A 22,173-nucleotide genomic window follows, 5' to 3' on the forward strand; every position below is an offset into this window, starting at 1 on the left:
TAAGGTGAGCCTCTATAACCTTGATCTGACAGATGTTTGATCCTCCTGACGTTCTAATCTTATGTGCATCATTTCTCTGGTTTATTTTACATGACATGTGAATGTTGATGCACCAAAGTCATAATGTCACCATGACAGACAATGGTTGGCTACTGCTGTCATCTTAACAGGAGTAATAATGGACATTTAAGACTGGGAAAATGGGCCAATGTTGTAACAGAAAGGTGAGAATATTTTGTTATTTAGTTTTCTTTGCAATTAGCACTCAAATACTGAAATTTCAAAATCCCAGAAGATCCCATTAATATTTTTTGGGGGCAATGCAAAACACTGCTATTGACTAAAAGCAGAGGGAGTTTGTCTCATATAGCAGCGCTGAGATTTCCAACTGGGTGAGATAAGAGAATCAATCCTAAGTAAAACAAACTTCTTTAGAATTTCCCAAAATTGGTAAATTTAGGCAGGCACAAAGTTTGGCCGGTCCCCTTTTGCGTAAAACCTTCAAAATGGTGGCCATTTTTTCAGAATTATGAGGGGGACAAAGAAAAGCATAAATTCTTACACTCTTTTCTCCTTTGTCCTCCCTATACCAGTCCTGCCACATCAACCCCTTGCCCAGTCCTCCAATTGTCTCCTCTTCCATGTTCTTCTGGTGAGCGCCACAGTTGTCTAGGTCTAATACTGTTACATGGGGGCATAGTGCGTGCCAATTTTGTGATTCACATTCCATGTGACCACTTGGGGTGTGGTGATCATCATTGATGTTTTTCACCCCCACATGACAGATTGGGCAGCGCCCACCAGAAGAAGAAGAAGAAGGAAGAGGAGCCAATCATAGGACAAGACGAAGAGTAGAAAGTGATGACACAATTGTTATGGGGAGGACAGAAGAGAGGTGAATATAAGAGTTTATTATTTTTTAACCACTTGCTAGCAGATTCAATTGCACCTCTCCCATCGTTTCCTCTACCCAAATAAAACTTTGAGAGATTCGCTCAACTCTAACAACTTGCCCTACTCTTTATAGAGCAGCAATAAAGTATATCCTCTATCATTAGAATAGGACTGCATTGAATTATCACAAAAGATGTAGCGCCAAAAAATAAAAGACAAATTGATTATTTGATAGGGGTTAACTCTCAGAACGGGGCAATATAAGAAGCTCATATCATTACGTAATAGTAGCAACTTCATTCTAGATGATATTTTGTTTCATCGACAGATAACGACAATCTTATAGTTTTGGGGGATTATCCTCCAATGTATAAGTGCAATTAGCAATAAATCTGATTGCAAACATTCTAAACAGTGTTTTTAGGGTTAAATGAAAGGGGAATTATAGTTTCAGCAAATACAGAGAGTAGTAATTATCTGAACACAGTACAATATGGGCATATGAATAGTAACATGAAGTGTAGCTGCCCATGGTGCTGAATTTCTCATTCTACCGCTCACATCTCACATTGTCTTGCTCATCACTGAGAGCTATTCTTATACAGCACTGATTTTATACAATAGATGTTGACTCCAGTGTTGGAGAAGGAGATGTTATATGACTAGCGCATAAGATGTGATGAAACAGACGTAAAGTGTGGGCTCTTTTCTTTTGGACGTTTTTACCAATCTGGACAAGATACAATTATGGACGGTTTACTTTTCAGCTTAGTACATAGCAAAACACAGTGTCTGGGCATGAATGTCAGATCCATAATATAACGTATCAGAGTATGAATTGAGGATTATTACTACGAGTATGCATACATTATATACTAACGCACCAGAATTCAATACATTCAGGACCACCCAAGTATATAGCAAAATTATTCATTAATTTAATCCAGACCATATCAGTTTGCTAGTGCATAGGCAACATGCTTTGATTTATTTTTCATACACACACACATATATATATATATATATATATATATATATATATATATATATATATATATGTGTGTGTGTGTACAGTATATATATACATTTTTTATATATATATATATATATATATATATATATATATATATATACAGCACAGTCCAAAAGTTTGGACACACCTTCTCATTTAAAGATTTTTCTGTATTTTCATGACTGTGAAAATTGTACATTCACACTGAAGACATCAAAACTATGAATTAACACATGTGGAATTATATACTTAACAAAAAATGTATGATACAACTGAAAATATGTCTTATATTCTAGGTTCTTCAAAGTAGCCACCTTTTGCTTTGATGACTGCTTTGCACACTCTTGGCATTCTCTTGATGAGCTTCAAGAGGTAGTCACCAACAATCTTGAAGGAGTTCCCAGAGATGCTTAGCACTTGTTGGCCCTTTTGCCTTCAATCTGCGGTCCAGCTCACCCAAAACCATCTCGATTGGGTTCAGGTCAGGTGACTGTGGAGGCCAGGTCATCTGGCGCAGCACCCCATCACTCTCCTTCTTGGTCAAATAGCCCTTACACAGCCTGGAGGTGTGTTTGGGGTCATTGTCCTGTTGAAAAATAAATGATGGTCCAACTAAACGCAAAGCAGATGGAATAGCATGCCGCTGCAAGAATCTGTGGTAGCCATGCTGGTTCAGTATGCCTTGAATTTTGAATAAATCCCCAACAGTGTCACCAGCAAAGCACCCCCACACCATCACACCTCCTCCTCCATGCTTCACGGTGGGAACCAGGCATGTAGAGTCCATCCGTTCACCTTTTCTGCGTCGCACAAAGACACGGTGGTTGGATCCAAAGATCTCAAATTTGGACTCATCAGACCAAAGCACAGATTTCAACTGGTCTAATGTCCATTCCTTGTGTTCTTTAGCCCAAATAAGTCTCTTCTGCTTGTTGCCTGTCCTTAGCAGTGGTTTCCTAGCAGCTTTTTTACCATGAAGGCCTGCTGCACAAAGTCTCCTCTTAACAGTTATCAAAGAGATGTGTCTGCTGCTAGAATTCTGTGTGGCATTGACATGGTCTCTAATCTGAGCTGCTGTTAACCTGCGATTTCTGAGGCTGGTGACTCAGATAAACTTATCCTCAGAAGCAGAGGTGACTCTTGGTCTTCCTTTCCTGGGGCGGTCCTCATGTGAGCCAGTTTCTTTGTAGCGCTTGATGGTTTTTGCAACTGCACTTGGGGACACTTTCAAAGTTTTCCCAATTTTTCGGACTGACTGACTTCTATTTCTTAAAGTAATGATGGCCACTCGTTTTTCTTTACTTAGCTGCTTTTTCTTGCCATAATGCAAATCTACAGTCTATTCAGTAGGACTATCAGCTGTGTATCCACCTGACTTCTGCACAACACAACTGATGGTCCCAACCCCATTTATAAGGCAAGAAATCCCACTTGTTAAACCTGACAGGGCAGACCTGTGAAGTAAAAACCATTTACGGTGACTACCTCTTGAAACTCATCAAGAGAATGCCAAGAGTGTGCAAAGCAGTCATCAAAGCAAAACGTGGCTACTTTGAAGAAGCTAGAATATAAGACATATTTTCAGTTGTTTCACACTTTTTTGTTAAGTATATAATTCCACATGTGCTAATTCATAGTTTTGATGCCTTCAGTGTGAATGTACAATTTTCATAGTCATGAAAATACAGAAAAATCTTTTTATATGAGAAGGTGTGTCCAAACTTTTGGTCTGTACTGTATATACTGTATGTATATATATAAATATATATATATTTACAAATAAAAAGCATATATATACATATATACATGTATCATGGTATAGTTACATATTTACATCCCTAGTCAACCATGCTATAAAAACTTGACAAAAAGGACCAATACCTCCTGGCGTCTTACAAACACTTTTATTCCCCATTAATTACCATCTCTCCTTAGAATTCTGCATTTTACCGTTAATATGTTGTTCCTCCTGGAAGTATAGGAATAATTACCAACTGGGTTTCCCACTACTTTTATGGTCCGAACGTACATAATCAATGCTGATAACAGAAGACTGTGAGGAGTCACAGGCAGTGTCGGACTGGGATGCTAAGGGCCCACCAGTAACCAACTCCAGGGCCCAACTTTTCACCTACATGCAAATGTGACATTATCCTCAATAACAAATTTCTATAACAATGAACTGGGTAGATTGTTAAATGAATAAGATGCTGCCTTTGTCTGTACATAGAGATTCAAGTATATTGTGCCAAGTAATGCTCATATAAAAACGTGGTGGCCCACCGGAGGATTCCCCTGTTGTTCGATGGGCCAGTCCAAGCCTTGTCACAGGCTATTGATAAAGGCAATAGCGCAGAACTCATTTCATTCATACATTTCCAGGAAGAATAATAGATGAACATTCAAGTATAAAGTTCTTAGACTATGAGCTCAAGAATTCTGATTTTATGTAAACTACAAATATAAAGCACTCAGTACCATTATCTCCTGACATTTGTTAAAAAAAAACTTCTATTCACCATGAATTACTCAAGTTATTTTTTGCAGATTATAAATATTTATTAAAACAGTCAGGAAGGAAGACAGGACTTTTTTAACAATAGTTTAGCAAATATATATATTTTTAAATATTATTATTTTTTTTATTACGCCTATAAAGATATCACAATGGCAACCATGCAAATCATATTATTAAACCGTGCAGAAAAGGACCAGTATCAACACTTGTATTCCCCAAGAATTACTCAAGAGTTGTTATTTTATTCAGACTATAAGTATTTACTAAAGCAGTCAGTAAAGGTGACAGGTAATATTTAAAAATATAATTTCATATTATTATTATTATTACTACTACTATTTGTGACTGCATACTAGTAGCAGTCACAAAAGTAGTAATAATAGTAGCCGCAATACACAAAAAAAAAAATAATAATAAAAAATATTATTATTTCTATTTATTGCTCTTTTATTTCACTTAAAAATATGTAATTCATATTATCATTATGATTAGTATACTTATAGCAGTCACATTGGTAGTAAAAATAGTCGCAATAAAAAAAATAAAATAAATGATATTATTTTTATTTATTATTATTACTCTATTTTACTTAAAAATCTATAAAGAATAATGCTAAAAATAATAAATATTATTTTTATAATTATTATAATGTATTATTATTTTATTTTAAATATATTAATAATAATAGTAATAATAATAATGCATATTATTTTATTAATGTTTTTATTTATTATTATTTTTATTTTATTTTACAACTATATAAATAATATCAGCAATAATAATGAATAGATTATTATTATTTGTATTTATTATTGGCACTATTTTATTTTATTTTTTGTATTGCTGCTACTTTTACTACTTCTGTGTTTGCTACTAGTATACTAATCATAATGATAATATTAATTATAAATATTTAGCTTTTATTCTAAAAAATAATAATTATATATATATATTTTTGGTTAAATTATCAATTTCTGTGAAATATAAACAGATAGATAAAACAGAGTCAATGTTAAAATATATAACTTACCCTTCCTACTAGTATTGGTTCAGGTCCTGAAAACTCTTCCAACACGAACATTTGATTCCATACCCAGCCTCTCTTGGATCTGTTTAATACTTTCTGTTCGTCACTGATCCCATTAAGTTCCATGGTGGCTTCAGTGGAGAGTACATAGGATTCATTCCTGGGAGCCATATACACATGAGGAAGAACAGCAATCCATAATATGAAGAATGGAGTCCAAACATCCATAAACATTTCCCCGAGTCTTTCTGGCATGGTCACACAAGTGGTGGAGAATACGGGCAACATGAAACAATTGTTCAGTTCACATCCAGATTGCAGGCATCCAATTCATCATACAGAGAAGAATATTTACTTGCAGCTGATCCGTGTGTTTATTGCTCTAGTAAGCGCCAATAGTTCATATTCGAAGGACATGACGTGTCTGGAATATTGTTCATTGATGTTCTCCTTAAAATGAGGGAAGAAAAAAAATCTTGAAATGAGTGAATAAAATTTGCAATGCAGAACGTACCATGTGTTTCACAGCTTTTATAGACCAAATACTAACGCTGATGTATTGTACTGAAAGCCAAAACTCAAGACACTAAAATTCTGTGAAATAATGGGAAAGTTGTGTATTCTTCTTGCTTTCATAAGATACAGAGATAAATTTTTCATTTAACTCTTTGTGGTCCTAGAACCCAGCAAATAAACCTGTAGCCCTAAGGAACATGGCAGGCTGTGATAAACGAATAGTTAAATAACAATTTTACGATCATCTCTCTATCTTGAGAACCTGTCCTGTCTTGTATTGCACAAAAAATTAATCGACTTGAGTGGGTAATGTGTAATGCTTTATTTCCCCTGTAGTGGTGCTGTAGAGCAATTCAATAGGGGTCCAGGTTAGGGACATTTCCTGATCAGTTTCTTGTGAAGGGAGGCCTCTAATAAGTAAACGATAACTTTTTTTAATTTACTCCATTAGAATACCTGAGGAAGGCTGGATGTAGCGAAACGTGTTGTATTTTTTTTTTCAAAAGACCCTGCGAACAAGTAAGGTAAACCCCTTTAAAAAAAGTTACTCATCTGTCATCACTTCCATCCCTATGGCCAAATTAAAGGGTTTGTCCACCTTTTTTTTCAGTTAAATGCATATATTTTAGGCTAAAATTTATTTTTGATTTGGGTGTCAAGACAAATTTAGCAATGTCTGCCCTCTACAGCCTCTTTGTTGCACTGTGTATTGCTGGCTGCAGAATGAGTTCACTGAGACTCTGTCAGTGAGGTCATTTTGAAAATCTGTTGAGAGAGTTGGTAATGCTTTTATCTATCTTTTTGTGTTCTATTGATCTGATTTATGACTGCAGACCACAGCAAAGTTGACTTGGCAAAGAAACAAAGAGCCTGTAAAAATCAAACAGTAAACATTTTTTAGTGAAACCCAATAGAAATTTTTATTTTTAGCCTGAAATACATGCGTTCATATAACCAAAAAGAAAAAGGGTATAACCCCTTTACATGTCCTTTCTAGGTGGAACGTTCCGAGTCTATATGTCCTATATACTGGAAATCTCTAATGGAGTCAGGGAGTATTCCCAACATGATAATATCACTCCATGATTGGTGGAAGACTACAGATGAATGAAAATGGTAAAAATGAGTTATTACACAAAGGATGGATAATTAGTCTTTCGGTGAGTGGGGGTTGTGGACATCATAGCCCCACTGATCATGATCTGCCATTACTTTTGATGATAATATCTAAATAAATATCTCCGTTATATCTGTTACCCTCTACATCAGTGTTCCTCATCGTTGGTCCTCAAGAGCCACCAACAGGTCATGTTTTCGGGATTTCCTTATTATTGCCCAGATGATAGAGTTCTTGCCTGTCTAGGTGATGCAATTATCATCTGGGCAATAATAACAAAATCATGAAAATCTGATCTGTTGGTGGCTCTTGAGGACCAAAGTTGGGGAACACTGGTCTACATGATTTTAGATCCACATCTACGACTCGAGTGCTGTCATTTTGCAACTGGTGCCCACAATTTAGGTGATCCATTGCATGTGAGTATATCTTTAGGCATTGCATATATTTATTTTTAGAGTCCCGGCGTCTTGTGTAGGTGACAGAGATTTAGGATGACAGAGACGCGTCTCTTTATCTGCGTGTATATATCTACTGGGAATTTCATTGAATGATTGTGACATGAGGTAGAAAATTACTTAATCTGTTTTCTCTTCTAGCCTAAAACTCATTGGTTCATCCGTTTGCTTCACTGATCAAAATTAAGTTTTAAAAGTTTTTCAGACAAAATTGAGAATTTAAAGAGCCCCTCCACCTATCACATCTACATTGAGAGAAGAGGAAGATTTCACATGGAAAGGGATGCGTACTGCACACTATGGGTATGAACATGACTTCAGGGTAACAACAGGAATAAAGCTAAAGCACTTTGTAATGTGGCGTATGGTTTGGAATTAATTGGTTAAACTTAGAGATAGTGTGAATTGATACCTAGGATCGAGTCAGAATTTTGTGACTTTCAGATAGAAGCCCAGTAAACCTTCTTCTGCTTGATGGCATCCCGAGCTCGTCTTTAAGTTGCCAGTTTGGCACAATTAATGGGCAAGCTGCATTAAAGTCTACAGTAAAGTTGGGCAAATCTTTTGGCATTCAAATTCGCCAGCTTCGATGAAGTTTGACAAGAAATTAGATTCACAGTGAATCAAGAGGTCTGCAATTGCTCTGAAATGATGTGTATGTGTCATTGAATTTCAACCTCAATATAAGTACACTGATGAGGCATGCAGCAGCTACTCGCTACGTGTCCCTCCCTGGTCTTGCCTTACACAGTAACTCTCCTGCCTCACAGACACAGTGACTCTCCTGCTTCACAGACACAGTGACTTTCCTGCTTCAAACGCACAGTGACTCTCCTGCCTCAAAGACACAGTGACTCTCCTGCCTCACAGACACAGTGACTCTGCTGCCTCACAGACACAGTGACCCTCCTGCCTCACAGTCACAGTGATTCTTGTTTTGTCACAGACACCGTGACTCTCGTGCTTCACAGACACAGTGACTCTCCAGCCTCACAATCACAGTGATTCTTGCTTTGTCACAGACACAGTGACTCTCCTGCCTCACAGACACAGTGACTCTCCTGCCTCACAGACACATTGACTCTCCTGCCTCACAGACACAGTGACTCTCCTGCTTCACAGACACAGTGACTCTCCTGCCTCACAGACACAGTGACTCTCCTGCTTCACAGACACAGTGACTCTCCTGCCTCACAGACACAGTGACTTTCCTGCCACACAGACATAGTGACTCTCCTGCCTCACAGACACATTGACTCTCCTGCCTCACAGACACAATGACTCTCTTGCCTCACGGACACTGTGACTCCCCTGCCTCACAGACACTGTGTCTCTCCTGCCTCACAGGCACAGTGACTCTTCTGCATCACAGAGACAGTGACTCTCCTGCCTCACAGACACACTAACTCTCCTGCCTCACAGATGCAGTGACTCTCCTGTCTCACAGACACAGTGACTCTCCTGCCTCACACACACAGTGACTCTCCTGCTTCACAGTCACAGTGATTCTTGCTTTGTCACAGACACAGTGACTCTCCTGCTTCACAGACACAGTGACTCTCCTGCCTCACAGACACAGTGACTCTCTTGCCTTGCATTCACAGTGACTCTCCTGCCTCAGAGACACAGTAACTCTCCTGCCTCACAGACACAGTGGCTCTGCTGCCTCACAGATGCAATGGCTCTCCTGCCTCACAGATACAGTGACTCTGCTGCCTCACAGATACAGTGACTCTTCTGCCTCATAGACACAGTAACTTTCCTGCCTCAGAGATACAGTAACTCTCCTACCTCACATACACACTCTCTCTCTTGCCTGACAGATAAAAGGACTCTCCTGCCTCACAGACACAGTGACTTTCCTGCCTCACAAATGCAGCAACTCTTTTGCCTCAAGGACAAGTGACTCTCCTGGCTTACACACACAGATACTCTACTATCTCTCTCCACATCAAATAAATATGACATAATGACTCTCCTGCCTCCCAAACACAGCAACTCTCCTGACTCACAGACTCAGTGACTCTCCTGCCACACATACACAGTGACTTTCCCGCCTAACAGACACACTGTCTCTCCTGGCTCACAGACACAGTGACTCTCCTGCCTCACAGATGCAGTGACTCTCCTGCCTCACAGACACAGTGACTCTCCTGCCTCACAGACACAGTGACTCTCCTGCCACACACATACAGTGACTCTCCTGCCTCACAGACGCAGTGACTCTCCTGCCTCACAGACGCAGTGACTCTCCTGCCTCACAGACACAGTGACTCTCCTGCCTCACAGACGCAGTGACTCTCCTGCCTCACAGATGCAGTGACTCTCCTGCCTCACAGACACAGTGACTCTCCTGCCTCACAGACCTCAGTGACTCTCCTGCCTCACAGACACAGTGACTCTCGTGCCTCACAGATGCAGTGACTCTCGTGCCTCACAGAAGCAGTGACTCTCCTGCCTCACAGACACAGTGACTCTCATGCCTCACAGATGCAGTGACTCTCCTGCCTCACAGACGCAGTGACTCTCCTGCCTCACAGACGCAGTGACTCTCCTGCTTCACAGATACAGTGACTCTGCAGCCTCACAGAAGCTGTGACTCTCCTGCCTCTTAGATATAGTGACTCTCCAGCCTCACACACAGTGACTCTCCAGCCTCACAGACACAGTGACTCTCCTGCTTCACAAACAGTGACTTTTCTGCCTCAGAGATACAGAGACTCTCCTGCCTCACAGACACAGTGACTCTCCTTCCTCACAGACACAGTGACCCTCCTGCCTCACAGACACAGTGACTCTCCTACCTCACAGACACTGTGTCTCCCCTGTCTCACAGACACAGTGGCTCTCTTGCCTCATAGACACAGTGACTCTCCTGCCTCACAGATGCAGTGACTCGCCTGCCTCACAGACATAGTTACACGATTATCTCTCTCAACATCAAATAAATCTGTTTTATTCTCCTTTCGTCAAATAATGATCTTCTTCACTGTTTTGCAGTCATACACTATCTATACAGTTTTTTCACTGTTTTATGGCTTTCTCTCCTGATCTCTATGACTAACCTCTGACATCATCTCATTATTAAGATTCATCTCAAAATATCTCCTGAATTCCCTGCCTCAACTTTTATGCAGACTATGATAGTCTTGTCTGATTGACTTTACTACACAAAATGATGTGAAAATTGTAAGGCATTATGCATTAGTGCTGTCCGGCCAAGCCTGAGATCTTGTAAACTTTCTTAAATTAATGCAAACTAAGGTAATATACAAAATAGGGACTGGTGTTTTAGGCATTTTATGCAGAGTAAATCGCATAGTGTTAGATTTTGTGAATTTCTACAAATTTTATTCAAATTAGATTTGCATCAAATTGATTTGCTCATCTCTAGTCTAGATTCATCTTCCTGAATTTTTAATGCAAATTATATTCATAAACTGGAGCATCATTAAAGGGGCTGTCCAGTTCAAAAAACTTATTGTCATTTATCCTGCATTAATATGTAAGGTGTACAAGGTAGCATCTGCATTTCATGTCCACAATGGAGATCGGCTACAAGACTGTTCCTTTTACTGGATAATTTGACCCAGTCTGCATTACATAGCCAACCCAGCGGTACCGTCTAATGTTTAATTTTACCTGTGGTGGCGCTGTGGTGCATGGAGATTGAAATCTTAGATCGATAAGATATATAAATATATGCTACACTAATTGAATTGTGCACTTATTTTTCATTGGAGAAGTCTCAAAGTTCCTACGTTTCTGCTTAGACATTCTGGATTTGTGTTTTCGCAAGCCTGCAATGCTCTATATTCCTATTACTGTTGAAGACTAACCTTGAAGCGTAAGCCAGGAAGCTTAGTTGATAATAAGCCCCACTAGATAGAATAAACTATGTTTCTTAAGAATAGATTCAAGCAGAATAACTCTTTGATATACACAAAGGAACATGATTGTATTGGTCTACCCGAGATGACGCAAGAAGCTTATAGCCAAACCAAAAATATGCAGATCTTAAGACCTATGAAGCATTATTTTTTCCGGAGTAATCAACAGACCTGCACGTTATGCAGTTTTTTGCGCTGAGCACAGGCTCACACAAACAGTAAATATCACCCCTGTTCTAAGGATAATTAATTTGGAAAAATGCTTATTTTGATCACATAGAAATTTCCATTTGGTCACCATTGGCCTGATTACGAAGGCCAGAAAGTTTCTCAAGTTGAGACACAATTAATTTCAAGGTACAGAAGTAGTTACATGATACTTTGAATATTTTTACTAAGAGTGCCTTCACATTGCGCTTTTCCCACGTTTCTTGGTTCAATCGGGGCTTACGTCCGGACGGGATTCAGACAAATGCGCCAATTTGGCCATACACTATAATGATGCCGACAGAGTCATCAAGTGCTCTGTTGGACATAACTTTTGGGTGTGTAAGCCAACTGGAGGTGGACACTGAACTGGAGGCAAAGACCCAGTCTTCAGTAGGTGTATACGCCCGAAATTGTAGCACACATTAATTCTATTGGCACCATTATAGTCCATAGCCTTGTCGGTACATACGTTCGAATCCTGTTTTCTGGAGGGGTCTAGACATACATCTCGACTGGACCAACAAACGTGGGCAAAAACAGCACCCTAAGCGGTATGATGGCACCACATCCTGAGTTCTAACATTTTCTTAGCATGTGATATTTTAATTAAGAATTATACTATATATTCTAACAATTGCCACATTTTAAGAACTATATTCCTCAAATCCTTCACTCTTTATCTTCTATTGCCAATTAATTAACACGTAAATTTAGAAAATTGCAATATTTCTCTAGAAATATAAGCTAATCCCCTCCTCTTTGTTGGAGTTTGTAAATTCTTTTAACAAAGTTGAGACTAATTTTCCTAATTCCAAATGAATACTCCTATTTTAAACTTAAAGGGGTTGTCTGGGGTTAGAAAAACATGGCTGACTCCTTCCAAAAAGAGCATCATCCCTGTTTATAGCTTATGGGCTAGTATTGCAAGTCAACTCCATTGACAAGCATGATGTAGCTACAATACCACACACAACCTGTGGACAGTGGTGGTGCTGTTTTTGTTATTTTTTTCTGAACTCCTTCAAGACATTTAAAGTTTTAGAAAAATCAATTCCATATACATTTTCCAGGAAGTTAAATTCTGAAAAGAGTCAAACATGCCACCAGTTACTCAAAAGTAGTAAGTTTTTGCTCTTATCTTATTGCTGCTTCTACCCTGAGTATTCACTTTTTTATTTTATTTAAATCCGCCATGCGGTTCCAGAGATACGGGCATTTTATTTATTGCTCTTATGTTCTTTGACAGGGTAATCATGCAAAGCAGCCTAAAGACATGCCCCCAAGGAATCATATGAGCCACGCCCACTTAGATCAAGATCATACAATTGGGCACTAAACAAAAAGGACCATATCTCTGCAACCGTATGGAGGATTAAAAAAAAATAAAAAATGTCATACTCAGGGGAACATTGGGAATAAAGCAAAAATGTATAACTTTTGTCCTGTGACAGGTCCTCTTTAAAGTCTCACATGGGTCAATAATAGTTTTTATAGGTGACCACATGAAGCACAGTCTGGGTCTTTAATGTTATGTCTTACACACCTTATATGAAACTGATACCAATATCAAGCCAGAAATGCATATCCATAGCAAGAATATGGGCACAATCAAAAATTTACACTACACCATCCAACAGACTAAAAAATAAGCTTTCCGAGCAGATCCCCATAGAATTAAGGGCTGTTTTATTCATAGGGAAAGTGCTACAGCTATAATTTTTTGGCGGTATCTTTGGGAAGCATTTTAGCAACCATTGTTGGAATTTTATGGGGCCACCGATGGCTCTCTCTAAGCAAAATTTGTTACAAGCAAGCATAGGGTAATCTCTTTGACAAAATTTAGTTTCTAGTAGTTTACGCAACCATGCTTCTCAAAAGCAAATATTGAGACCATCCTTGACATGGGAACCTCTCGTGATTCAGTCTATATGGAGCTTAGCACCAAGAAAGACTCAAGAAGAGAACTTATTGGGAATTTTGTACACCATTGCGAAATCCAACCATAAACTTTTTTTTTGTTTACTTCAACAACTTCCCCTCTCTCCTCTGCAATAGAGCCGAACCATAAAACACGGGATTATGAGCAATTTCCTCACTTCATTTAATCCTTTTACAAATCTACTCTGCATTAGTTAGAAAAAGGCAATTTTTGTCATCGTCTTTTGTTCTTTCTGGAAACAGAGTGGTATCATATTCAACTGGAAAACAATCAATTCAACAAATGATTTTAATCATTATGTATATCAACAAATATGACTCACAGTAGTTTACTGCAAGTCCCCAAGCCCTAATGAAACTGGATAATCATTACACGATACATGTAAACCTTGTGCAGAGGTTTCCTTTAATTATTGTGCTTTACGAGGTGGCAGAACGCATCTCTCTCTTTCTTGTGGCATAAATACATGGATTTAATTAATAGGCAAAAAAATAGCTTTTTGCCAGAAAATCGCAATGTGCAATTCAGGCGCGTAAATAATCATGATGGTACATTGCTCGAAAACAAAAGAGTAATTGTCAAGTCAGACAGGATATAGAGTCCTCAGTTCATTAATGCTAATAGTATTACGTTATAAGAAATATTCAAATGTTTACTTATTATTTTTATTTGGTTGATACCATCATTATAAAGTTATTGGGGCCCAACCTTCTGGTCTTTATTAGTATGTGCATAGTCCATCATGATTATGTAGACTCGGATGATACCAATCCCTTACTACATTAATGTCCAACATTAAACTTGGACGTTCCCCAATTATGTCTAAAGCTAAAATTAAGTTCTTATGACTCAAACACATTTGACACTCCTATGTGATGACCATACATGTAGTAGGGCCCCGGAAGGTACATTTCATTGCAACAGATCGAGTATAAACAAGGCAAAATATTATATTTATGTCTCTTCTTACAATGGGCAATGGAACATACAAAAATGGTCTTCAAGTTGTCCCATGTATAGTTTGCACTTGAAGAACTTATTTGGACACAATACTATCCCAAATCTACTATATGTTTTTCATATTATAGTAAACTGTGTTTGATTATTTCTCTAAACACATATTCCCAATGCTTAATGCCCAAAGCAAAAAATGGTAAAACCATACAGAACCAAATAAAAGGACATTATTTTTGGTAAGAATATTGATAAAGGGTTACTGTCCAAAAATAATACATTCTTTTGCCATAGCCTGTAGTTTATTATTGTAATTCACAATCTATCTGGAACTGATCTATGGGCATTCACAATAATATAGCCTTCAGGATTAATTATCATTTGTGTTACAATTCAGCCAAAAATACCTTCTACTTTAGTAAAAGAAAGTGATCCAGAGAGTAAAGTTAGTCAAAGCCAAAGAAAAAAAATAAAGAATAGGCTGGACTTGACCCAAGTTCTTAGGAACGTGATGCTACACTTATATATAGGGTCATGTTAGGATCTTCTTGATACAATTTTACACAACTTAATTTTGAAATGAATCTTATTTTTCTAAAAAAAGTATAAAAAATAGCATCCTAAGTGAAAACTAGTGGGCTAGTGGAGTCTATAATGAACATTTAATGACTCTATAAGCCTCAAATGGTAGGGGTCTACTATATACAGTATTTAGAAGGATAGTTATGAATCTGATGGTGTAATGATAGGATATTATATGTAGGTTGGTTCATTAATCAGAGAACACAATTTATAAACAAACCAGTTTAGAATTAGTACTAAAAAATAAGCCTTACAATGTCTTTAGGGAGACTTTAAAATATCATCTTGATTGAAGAATAAGTATATAAAAATTAAACATTTTTTTCACATTTTCTGTGTTCTGTACACGTGTATCAACATATCAGAATCATTCATTAAATTATACACAAGGCACATTTACGATCTAATTTTTCATTTTCTGGTGAATGTACTCTACAGGAAACACATCATTGTCCACCAGAAACGCTGTCTAATAAGTATTTATAGACTCTTAGCTTTCGAGAATGAGAAGACCATCCTCAATGAGGTTTATTATGACCCACTGCTTCAATGGTCCAATGATTAGTTATCTACGTCCATCTTTGTAGACAGTAACAGATAGAACAAGTCAATTGCTACTCTGAAAAATATTGAATCTCTTATTTATCATTGGCACGTTGAACTTAGTCCATGTTGGACTTCACTGCAATTTGGAAGACCTGCTGAAGGGCACAGCACTGTCTCACAACCACCATCAATTACACGCTGCTTTTGTTATGTCTGCAAAATTAACCATTTTATCTTGAGCCTACATCTATTGGTCAGACCCCAGCATTTTGACCTCTGGTCCATCCAAGCCCAACCATAATAATGAACTCTAAGTGGGTGAAGACCTATCTGACAGTCGAATTAAGGATTTAGCATTATAGATAGTTTTCATTTTATCGCTTTTCTTTAGCGCAGGAAATGTATTCGTTCCAGATAAGCATTTAATCTGTATTGTCAACCATGATTTATATATAATATTTTCTCCCGGAATACAGAAAAACTATAAGTAATTTCATCCACTATAACCAGGCTTAAAAGTTCAATCACATCAGCAGTGTAGTAAATATAATGAACAGATTTTTACATTTTTCACCACTCCGCTTAATAATAGTCTTTGTCATACGCAGAGCCAGCTGTTACAAAAATTGAACATACACATTCAAAGTCGTAGCCCCCTGCCTGTCTTTACAAACTTCAGATCGGAGGTTCTTTGTCAGAATAGTACTCAGAAACCCATTGAGCTTACTATTTTCTGTAGGCATTTAATTCCAAAAGAATTATACTTCAGCCTTTCTCTCTACAGGGTTTTATTTTATTTTTTTCCAAAACTTTGAAAAAGTTAGGGCAAAGATATAATTATGGCATTACAAGGTGTGAGAAAAAAATGGAGCCATGCAGTTGTTTTTTGAGCATTGGGGCTTACCACCTGGACATTGGCTTAAATGTGAATTTTAACGCTACTTTTTTTCGTGTTCGGAATATATTACATCTCTGGCACCCAACGAAAGCCATTATTAGGTATAATAAGGCCAAAGACTGCATTAAACTTCTTTATAACTAGGAATAAACCTAGTTTATGAACTTCATGAACTTAGTTTATTTATTTTCCTTTATTACTTCTGGCCATTGTTTATATTTCTGTTCTTAAATTTTTAGATTAATTTTAATTTCTATCCTTATGATATTATTTATACAATTAATCGTTTTTTGGGGGGTGGGAAAAAATGAGTATAGTTACAGTAATGATGACCCTAATTAAATTGATATGACATAAATATATATATATCTAAAATAAAATCACTTGTTGAAATTCAAGATTCAAAAATAGCCCTAGGGTGAGTTTTTGGTTCAAAGTTCAGGCTGAAAAAATAATTTTTTTATATATATAGTAAGTGTCCAGAAAAAGACCTACTTTACAAGACCAAGAAGCTTCTACAAAATCAAGAAGCTCCTACAAGACCAAGAAGCTTCTACAAAATCAAAAAGCTTCTACAAGACCAAGAAGCTTCTACAAGACCAAGAAGCTTCTACAAAATCAAGAAGCTTCTACAAGACCAAGAAACTTCTACAAGACCAAGAAGCTTCTACAAAATCAATCAGCTTCTACAAGACCAAGAAGCTTCTACAAGATCAAGAAGCTTCTACAAGACCAAGAAGCTTCTACAAGACAAAGAAGCTTCAAGCTTCCTCCATGTTCATCAAGGCAGTTTCTTTGTGTTTTCATTAAAACATACAAAGACTGTTTTAAACTTCTTTGTAAGTAGGAATGAACATACTCTATGAACCTTATGAACTTAGTTTATTTATTTATTTTCCTTTATCACTTTTGGCCATAGTTTCTTTTTCCGTTCTTACATTTTTTTTTATTATTTTTGATTTCTGTGATATTATTCATTGAATTATTTTATTTTTTTTTTTTTGGGGGGGGACAAGTATAGTTAATGATGGTTCTAATTAAAAAGATGCGACATAAGTATAAGAAAAAAAAATCACATTTTGACATTTGAGACTCCAAAATAATACATGAGGATGACCACCTGGTTGAACGTTCAAGCTGGAAAAATAAATTGAAGAGTCCAAAAAAAAGACCTACTCTACAAGACAAAGAAGTTTCAAGCTGTCTCCAATTTCATCCAGGAACTTTCTTTGTGTTTCCATTAAAATGTACAAAAACTTCTTTGGAGTCCTTAAAGGTGCTTATTTCTTTGCAGAACTGCGGCGGAGAATCGATAATTACGTACCAGATGACAGACAGTAAATGCTTTTTTTTTTTTTTCCGCAGGCATGACTCAAAGCAAGTTCTCTGTGCTGCCACTCGAATCATACTTTGAAAATTGAAGGTAATGGAAAGTAAAGCCTGTATTTCTTTATTTATTTATTCTCATTGACTCCGGCAATGCCGGTTATGTAATTTACAGCATTACAAAGAGAATGCGTTGGATTGATCGCCTTCTAACCTGACTTATAATACTGGTGCGTGCATCCCTGTGTGTCTGCTTTCTATTATGTTTACACTCATTAATCCTTATTGAATCCCTACTGCTAACATATGACAGCCCAGATTAGGTTTTGCTCGGACGTTGGCCAAAAGTAGAGTCAAGGCAAAAATAAAAAAAGCCTTGTACCATGATAGGTGCCTGATGAGACCCCGTGCGGCATCCAATTTTATTTCAGCTACTGTAAAAAAACCAAAAAAAAAAAACATCTCGACACGGTGAAATCATTCAACGCACGTGGGATCATAAAATATTTACACTTTTAAAAGCAAATCAGCATTTCTTTCCTATTTGCCCAGGCCTTCTTCATCTCCAGCCTGCTCGTTTTGAGCATGGATTCGAAACGCAGCAACACATCCAAATTACAATTGATTGGAGAAGTCTACGTACGTAGAAGTCCCACCAAAGGTCCCACATTTGATATTCACTACGTGTGGTGCCATGTCAAAATTAATTAAGTAGATAGACTGCCCGTGGTATCATCAGACTTTGAAGTGTGATCTACATTTTTCTTCGAGAATGTGACTTCGAAAGTTGTTCTTTTTTAAGGGATTCTAGAAAATCGAAACCAAAAAGTTTCTTTTTTTATTTAAAGATCGGGTTATGGGAAATGACTCGTTACTGTTTTTTTGAGAATGGATTCTGCAGGACGTTGGAAATGTTCTCGGCCCCTAATAAAATTCCACCCATTGTTCAAAGTCAACTTTGATTCATTTCCTCGTCCACGAAGACCAACTTGTGCATGAGGAGATCGATTTCTCTGACAATAATATGTCTGTAACTCCTGCTAAAGACTGCACACAGACACATTACAAAAGCATCTCTCAGCATCGCCCGGCCCCAAAAGCTTTACACTAAAATGAATTTGCAATGATTTCTTTCTTTTTTTTTTTGCCCCATCCATAATCTAGATCCTGACATCCTTCGATAAATGCATTTTTTTTTTTTTTTAAGAAAAGACCTGTTGAAACGGAAGCACCAAGAGCCCATTCGTGTGTTAACCTGATGTTTTATTTGGCTCATATGATCCCGTATTGTATTATTAATGTTTTGGTTGTTGCCCTTTTTTGATGGGTTCCCATAATTAAATCATGGGTTCGAAGACAGTTAGTGCATTCGAGTCTTCTCGTGCTGCCGCAGGAGCTCGCGTTTAACCCCTTAGCCACCACTGCATTCTGATACAACATAGGGTGTGGATGCACCTTCGCCTTCCGATCCCCTACCTGTGACGGAAGACAGATGGTTCTGTTTTATTGCACCATTTTCCAAGATGTGAAATACTGTATGAAGAACACCTCCAAGGGACTGAGATCTCGAGGCATTTAAATGCCACTACGTCTAGCCAACAAACGCTCTCTATTTAATTATGCTGAGGATTGTAGGAGTAAGTTTAGAATTGGTGTCTAAAGGGGGGGACTAAAATGATGAACTTGGTCTTAAAATTCCAATCCGATCGGATGATCTAAATCTTCTCATTCTTTTTCTCTCGTCCGCCAGTAGGTGTAAATCTTACAGGTCTTCTGCTGCAACTAGTCTCCCACCCAAGTCATTGACCATTACCATCCTCCAAAAAAATGACTTTCTCAACCACTCTCTTCCAATGCTCATCAATTTACATAAGAGGATGGTGAACAATATTTATTCTCATCACGGCAAGATTTTCACGACACGGACGTTTGGTCAAGAAATGCAAAGACTGATGGACCTCTGGCATGGATGCAAATGATAAAGAGATGATAGAGAGACACCTTATGCTAGAAGAAGCCCAACTAAGTCAACTGCAAGCAGGGAATGATATGTTCATCACCACTTGCTGCAGGGAGGCAGACTATTCCCAGGCAGTGGCCATTTATCAAGAAGAACTCTCTCGGTGTGAGATGGTACGAGACCCCCGCAAAGTAGAAGAAATGGAAAAAGGTGGCTACTTACTGTGCAGCATCTTCATCTGCAGCTCCAAGATTAGGATGAGGTACCAAGCCGGATGGATTCTCCCCCCCCCCACGGTGGAGGAGCAGCCCCCTTACTTACTGGGGGCTCCGATGCCTTTTCATGCTGATGGAGAGATTGACACTCTCGAAAAGCTCAATGTGTCCTGATGGAAGAAGGATGCAGTTTCCTCTAGCAGCTCCGTCTCTTCTCACATCAGCAGTGTATCTCCAGACAGACAGAGAGCGAGAGAGAACGAGAGAGTGAAAAAAAAAAAAAGAGAGAGAGAGAGAAAGAACGAGAGGCAGGGATATTCCTAGTAAATCCTTGAATTTTATCAGTGAGCTGTTCCAATGTGCCTGGCTGCTGAGCAAAAAAACAGTGAAGGGTTGTGAGAAAGTGATCTGAGAGAGCCTCCCCTGACAGCTCTTATTGGGCTGCAAGGCTTGGAGGCTGGTCCGCTGCTTGGAAATTCATGGAGGCATTTCTTTTTTTTTTTCTATTATTTATTATTATTATTATTATCATCATTTCAAGTGAAGTGTCCAACTTTTCTTGTCATTGTTGATTCCATCACTGTCTGCGACTGGTAACCCTTTCTTTGCCAATGCAGTGCTATCCTGAATTTTCACGTTGCATATCTCTCTCTCCTTCTGTCCGGAGTATGAATACATTATTTGCATGTTTTTAAAACAGCGCTGCTGGCCCTTTAAGTCAACAACTGCAGTGATGGGATTTTTTTTTTTTTTGAGGTGGTGTAAATAATTTTCCTAAAAAAAAAAACAGCAATATTTCAATATATGTAAATATTCCTGATTTGTAGATGCAGCAGAGCTGACTTGGTTATATAGTGTTGGACTGCAGGTAAAGCTTCAGCATTCATTGCACCCCCAAGACTTATCATATTGTCAGGGGTTGTAACAGCAATGTAGTTACATGACGAATCCAGCTCTGCTACATTGACTATATAGTATCAAAATGGTTTAATGACCAATCCGACTCTGCTACATTCACTATATAATATCAAAATAGGTTAGTGACAAACCCAGCTCTGCTATATTGACTATACGGTATCAAAATAGGTTAGTGACAAACCCAGCTCTGCTACAATGACTATGCAATACCAAAATTGGTTAGTGACAAACCCAGCCCTGCTACATTGACTATACAATATCAAAATAGTTATATGACCAATCCGGCTCTGCTACATTCTCTATATAATAACAGAATAATAACAAACTCAGCTCTGCTACATTAACTATGCGATATTAAAATAGGCTAATGACAAACCAAGCTCTGCTACATTGACTTCTAGAGTATCAAAATAGTTACATGACCAACCCAGCTTTGCTACATTGACTATATAGTATCAAAATGGTTTAATGACCAATCCAGCCCTGCTACAATAAACTATTTTGATACTATATAGTCAATGACCATCCCAGCTCTGCTACATTGACTGTACAGTATCAAAATAGGTTAATGACAAACCCAGATCTGCTACATGGACTCTATAGTTTCAAAATAGTTACACGGCCAACCCAGCTCCGCTACATTGACCATGCAGTATCAAAATAGTACATGACCATCCCGGCTTTGCTACATTCTCTACATAATATCAAAATAGGTTAATGACAAACCCAGCTCTGCTACATTGACAATATAGTATCAAAATAGATTAATGACCAACCCAGCACTGCTATATTGACTATATAGTATCAAAATAGATTAATGACCAACCCAGCACTGCTACATTGACTATATAGTATCAAAATGTGTTAATGACCAACCCAGCACTGCTACATTGACTATATAGTATCAAAATGGATTAATGATCAACCCAGCTCTGCTACATTGACTATATAGTATCAAAATAGATTAATGACCAACCCAGCACTGCTACATTGACTATATAATATCAAAATAGATTAATGACCAACCCAGCACTGCTACATTGACTATATAATATCAAAATGGATTAATGATCAACCCAGCTCTGCTTCATTCACTATATAATATCAAAATAGATTAATGATCAACCCAGCTCTGCTTCATTCACTATATAATATCAAAATAGATTAATGACCAACCCAGCACTGCTACATTC

General features: G+C 37.8%; 1 protein-coding gene across 1 annotated transcript in view; it reads right to left on the reverse strand.

The window, feature by feature from the left end:
• The window catches only part of LOC141174294 (cadherin-8), a 650,627-nt gene extending 630,151 nt beyond the window's left edge, over positions 1 to 20,476 (reverse strand). Inside the window, exons 1-2 of the mRNA XM_073659153.1 lie at positions 20,070 to 20,476; positions 5,455 to 5,901 (exon numbers count right to left, since the gene is read on the reverse strand). Coding sequence (XP_073515254.1) covers positions 5,455 to 5,739 — 285 coding nt within the window. The 5' untranslated portion in view covers positions 5,740 to 5,901; positions 20,070 to 20,476. The remainder of the gene's footprint in view (positions 1 to 5,454; positions 5,902 to 20,069) is intronic.
• Between the last annotated feature and the right edge of the window lie 1,697 nt (positions 20,477 to 22,173).

Source organism: Phyllobates terribilis, unplaced genomic scaffold (genome assembly GCF_046119375.1).
Source record: "Phyllobates terribilis strain yellow unplaced genomic scaffold, ASM4611937v1 Scaffold_13__5_contigs__length_258822181, whole genome shotgun sequence".
In the NCBI taxonomy this organism is placed as follows: Eukaryota; Metazoa; Chordata; class Amphibia; order Anura; family Dendrobatidae; genus Phyllobates; species Phyllobates terribilis.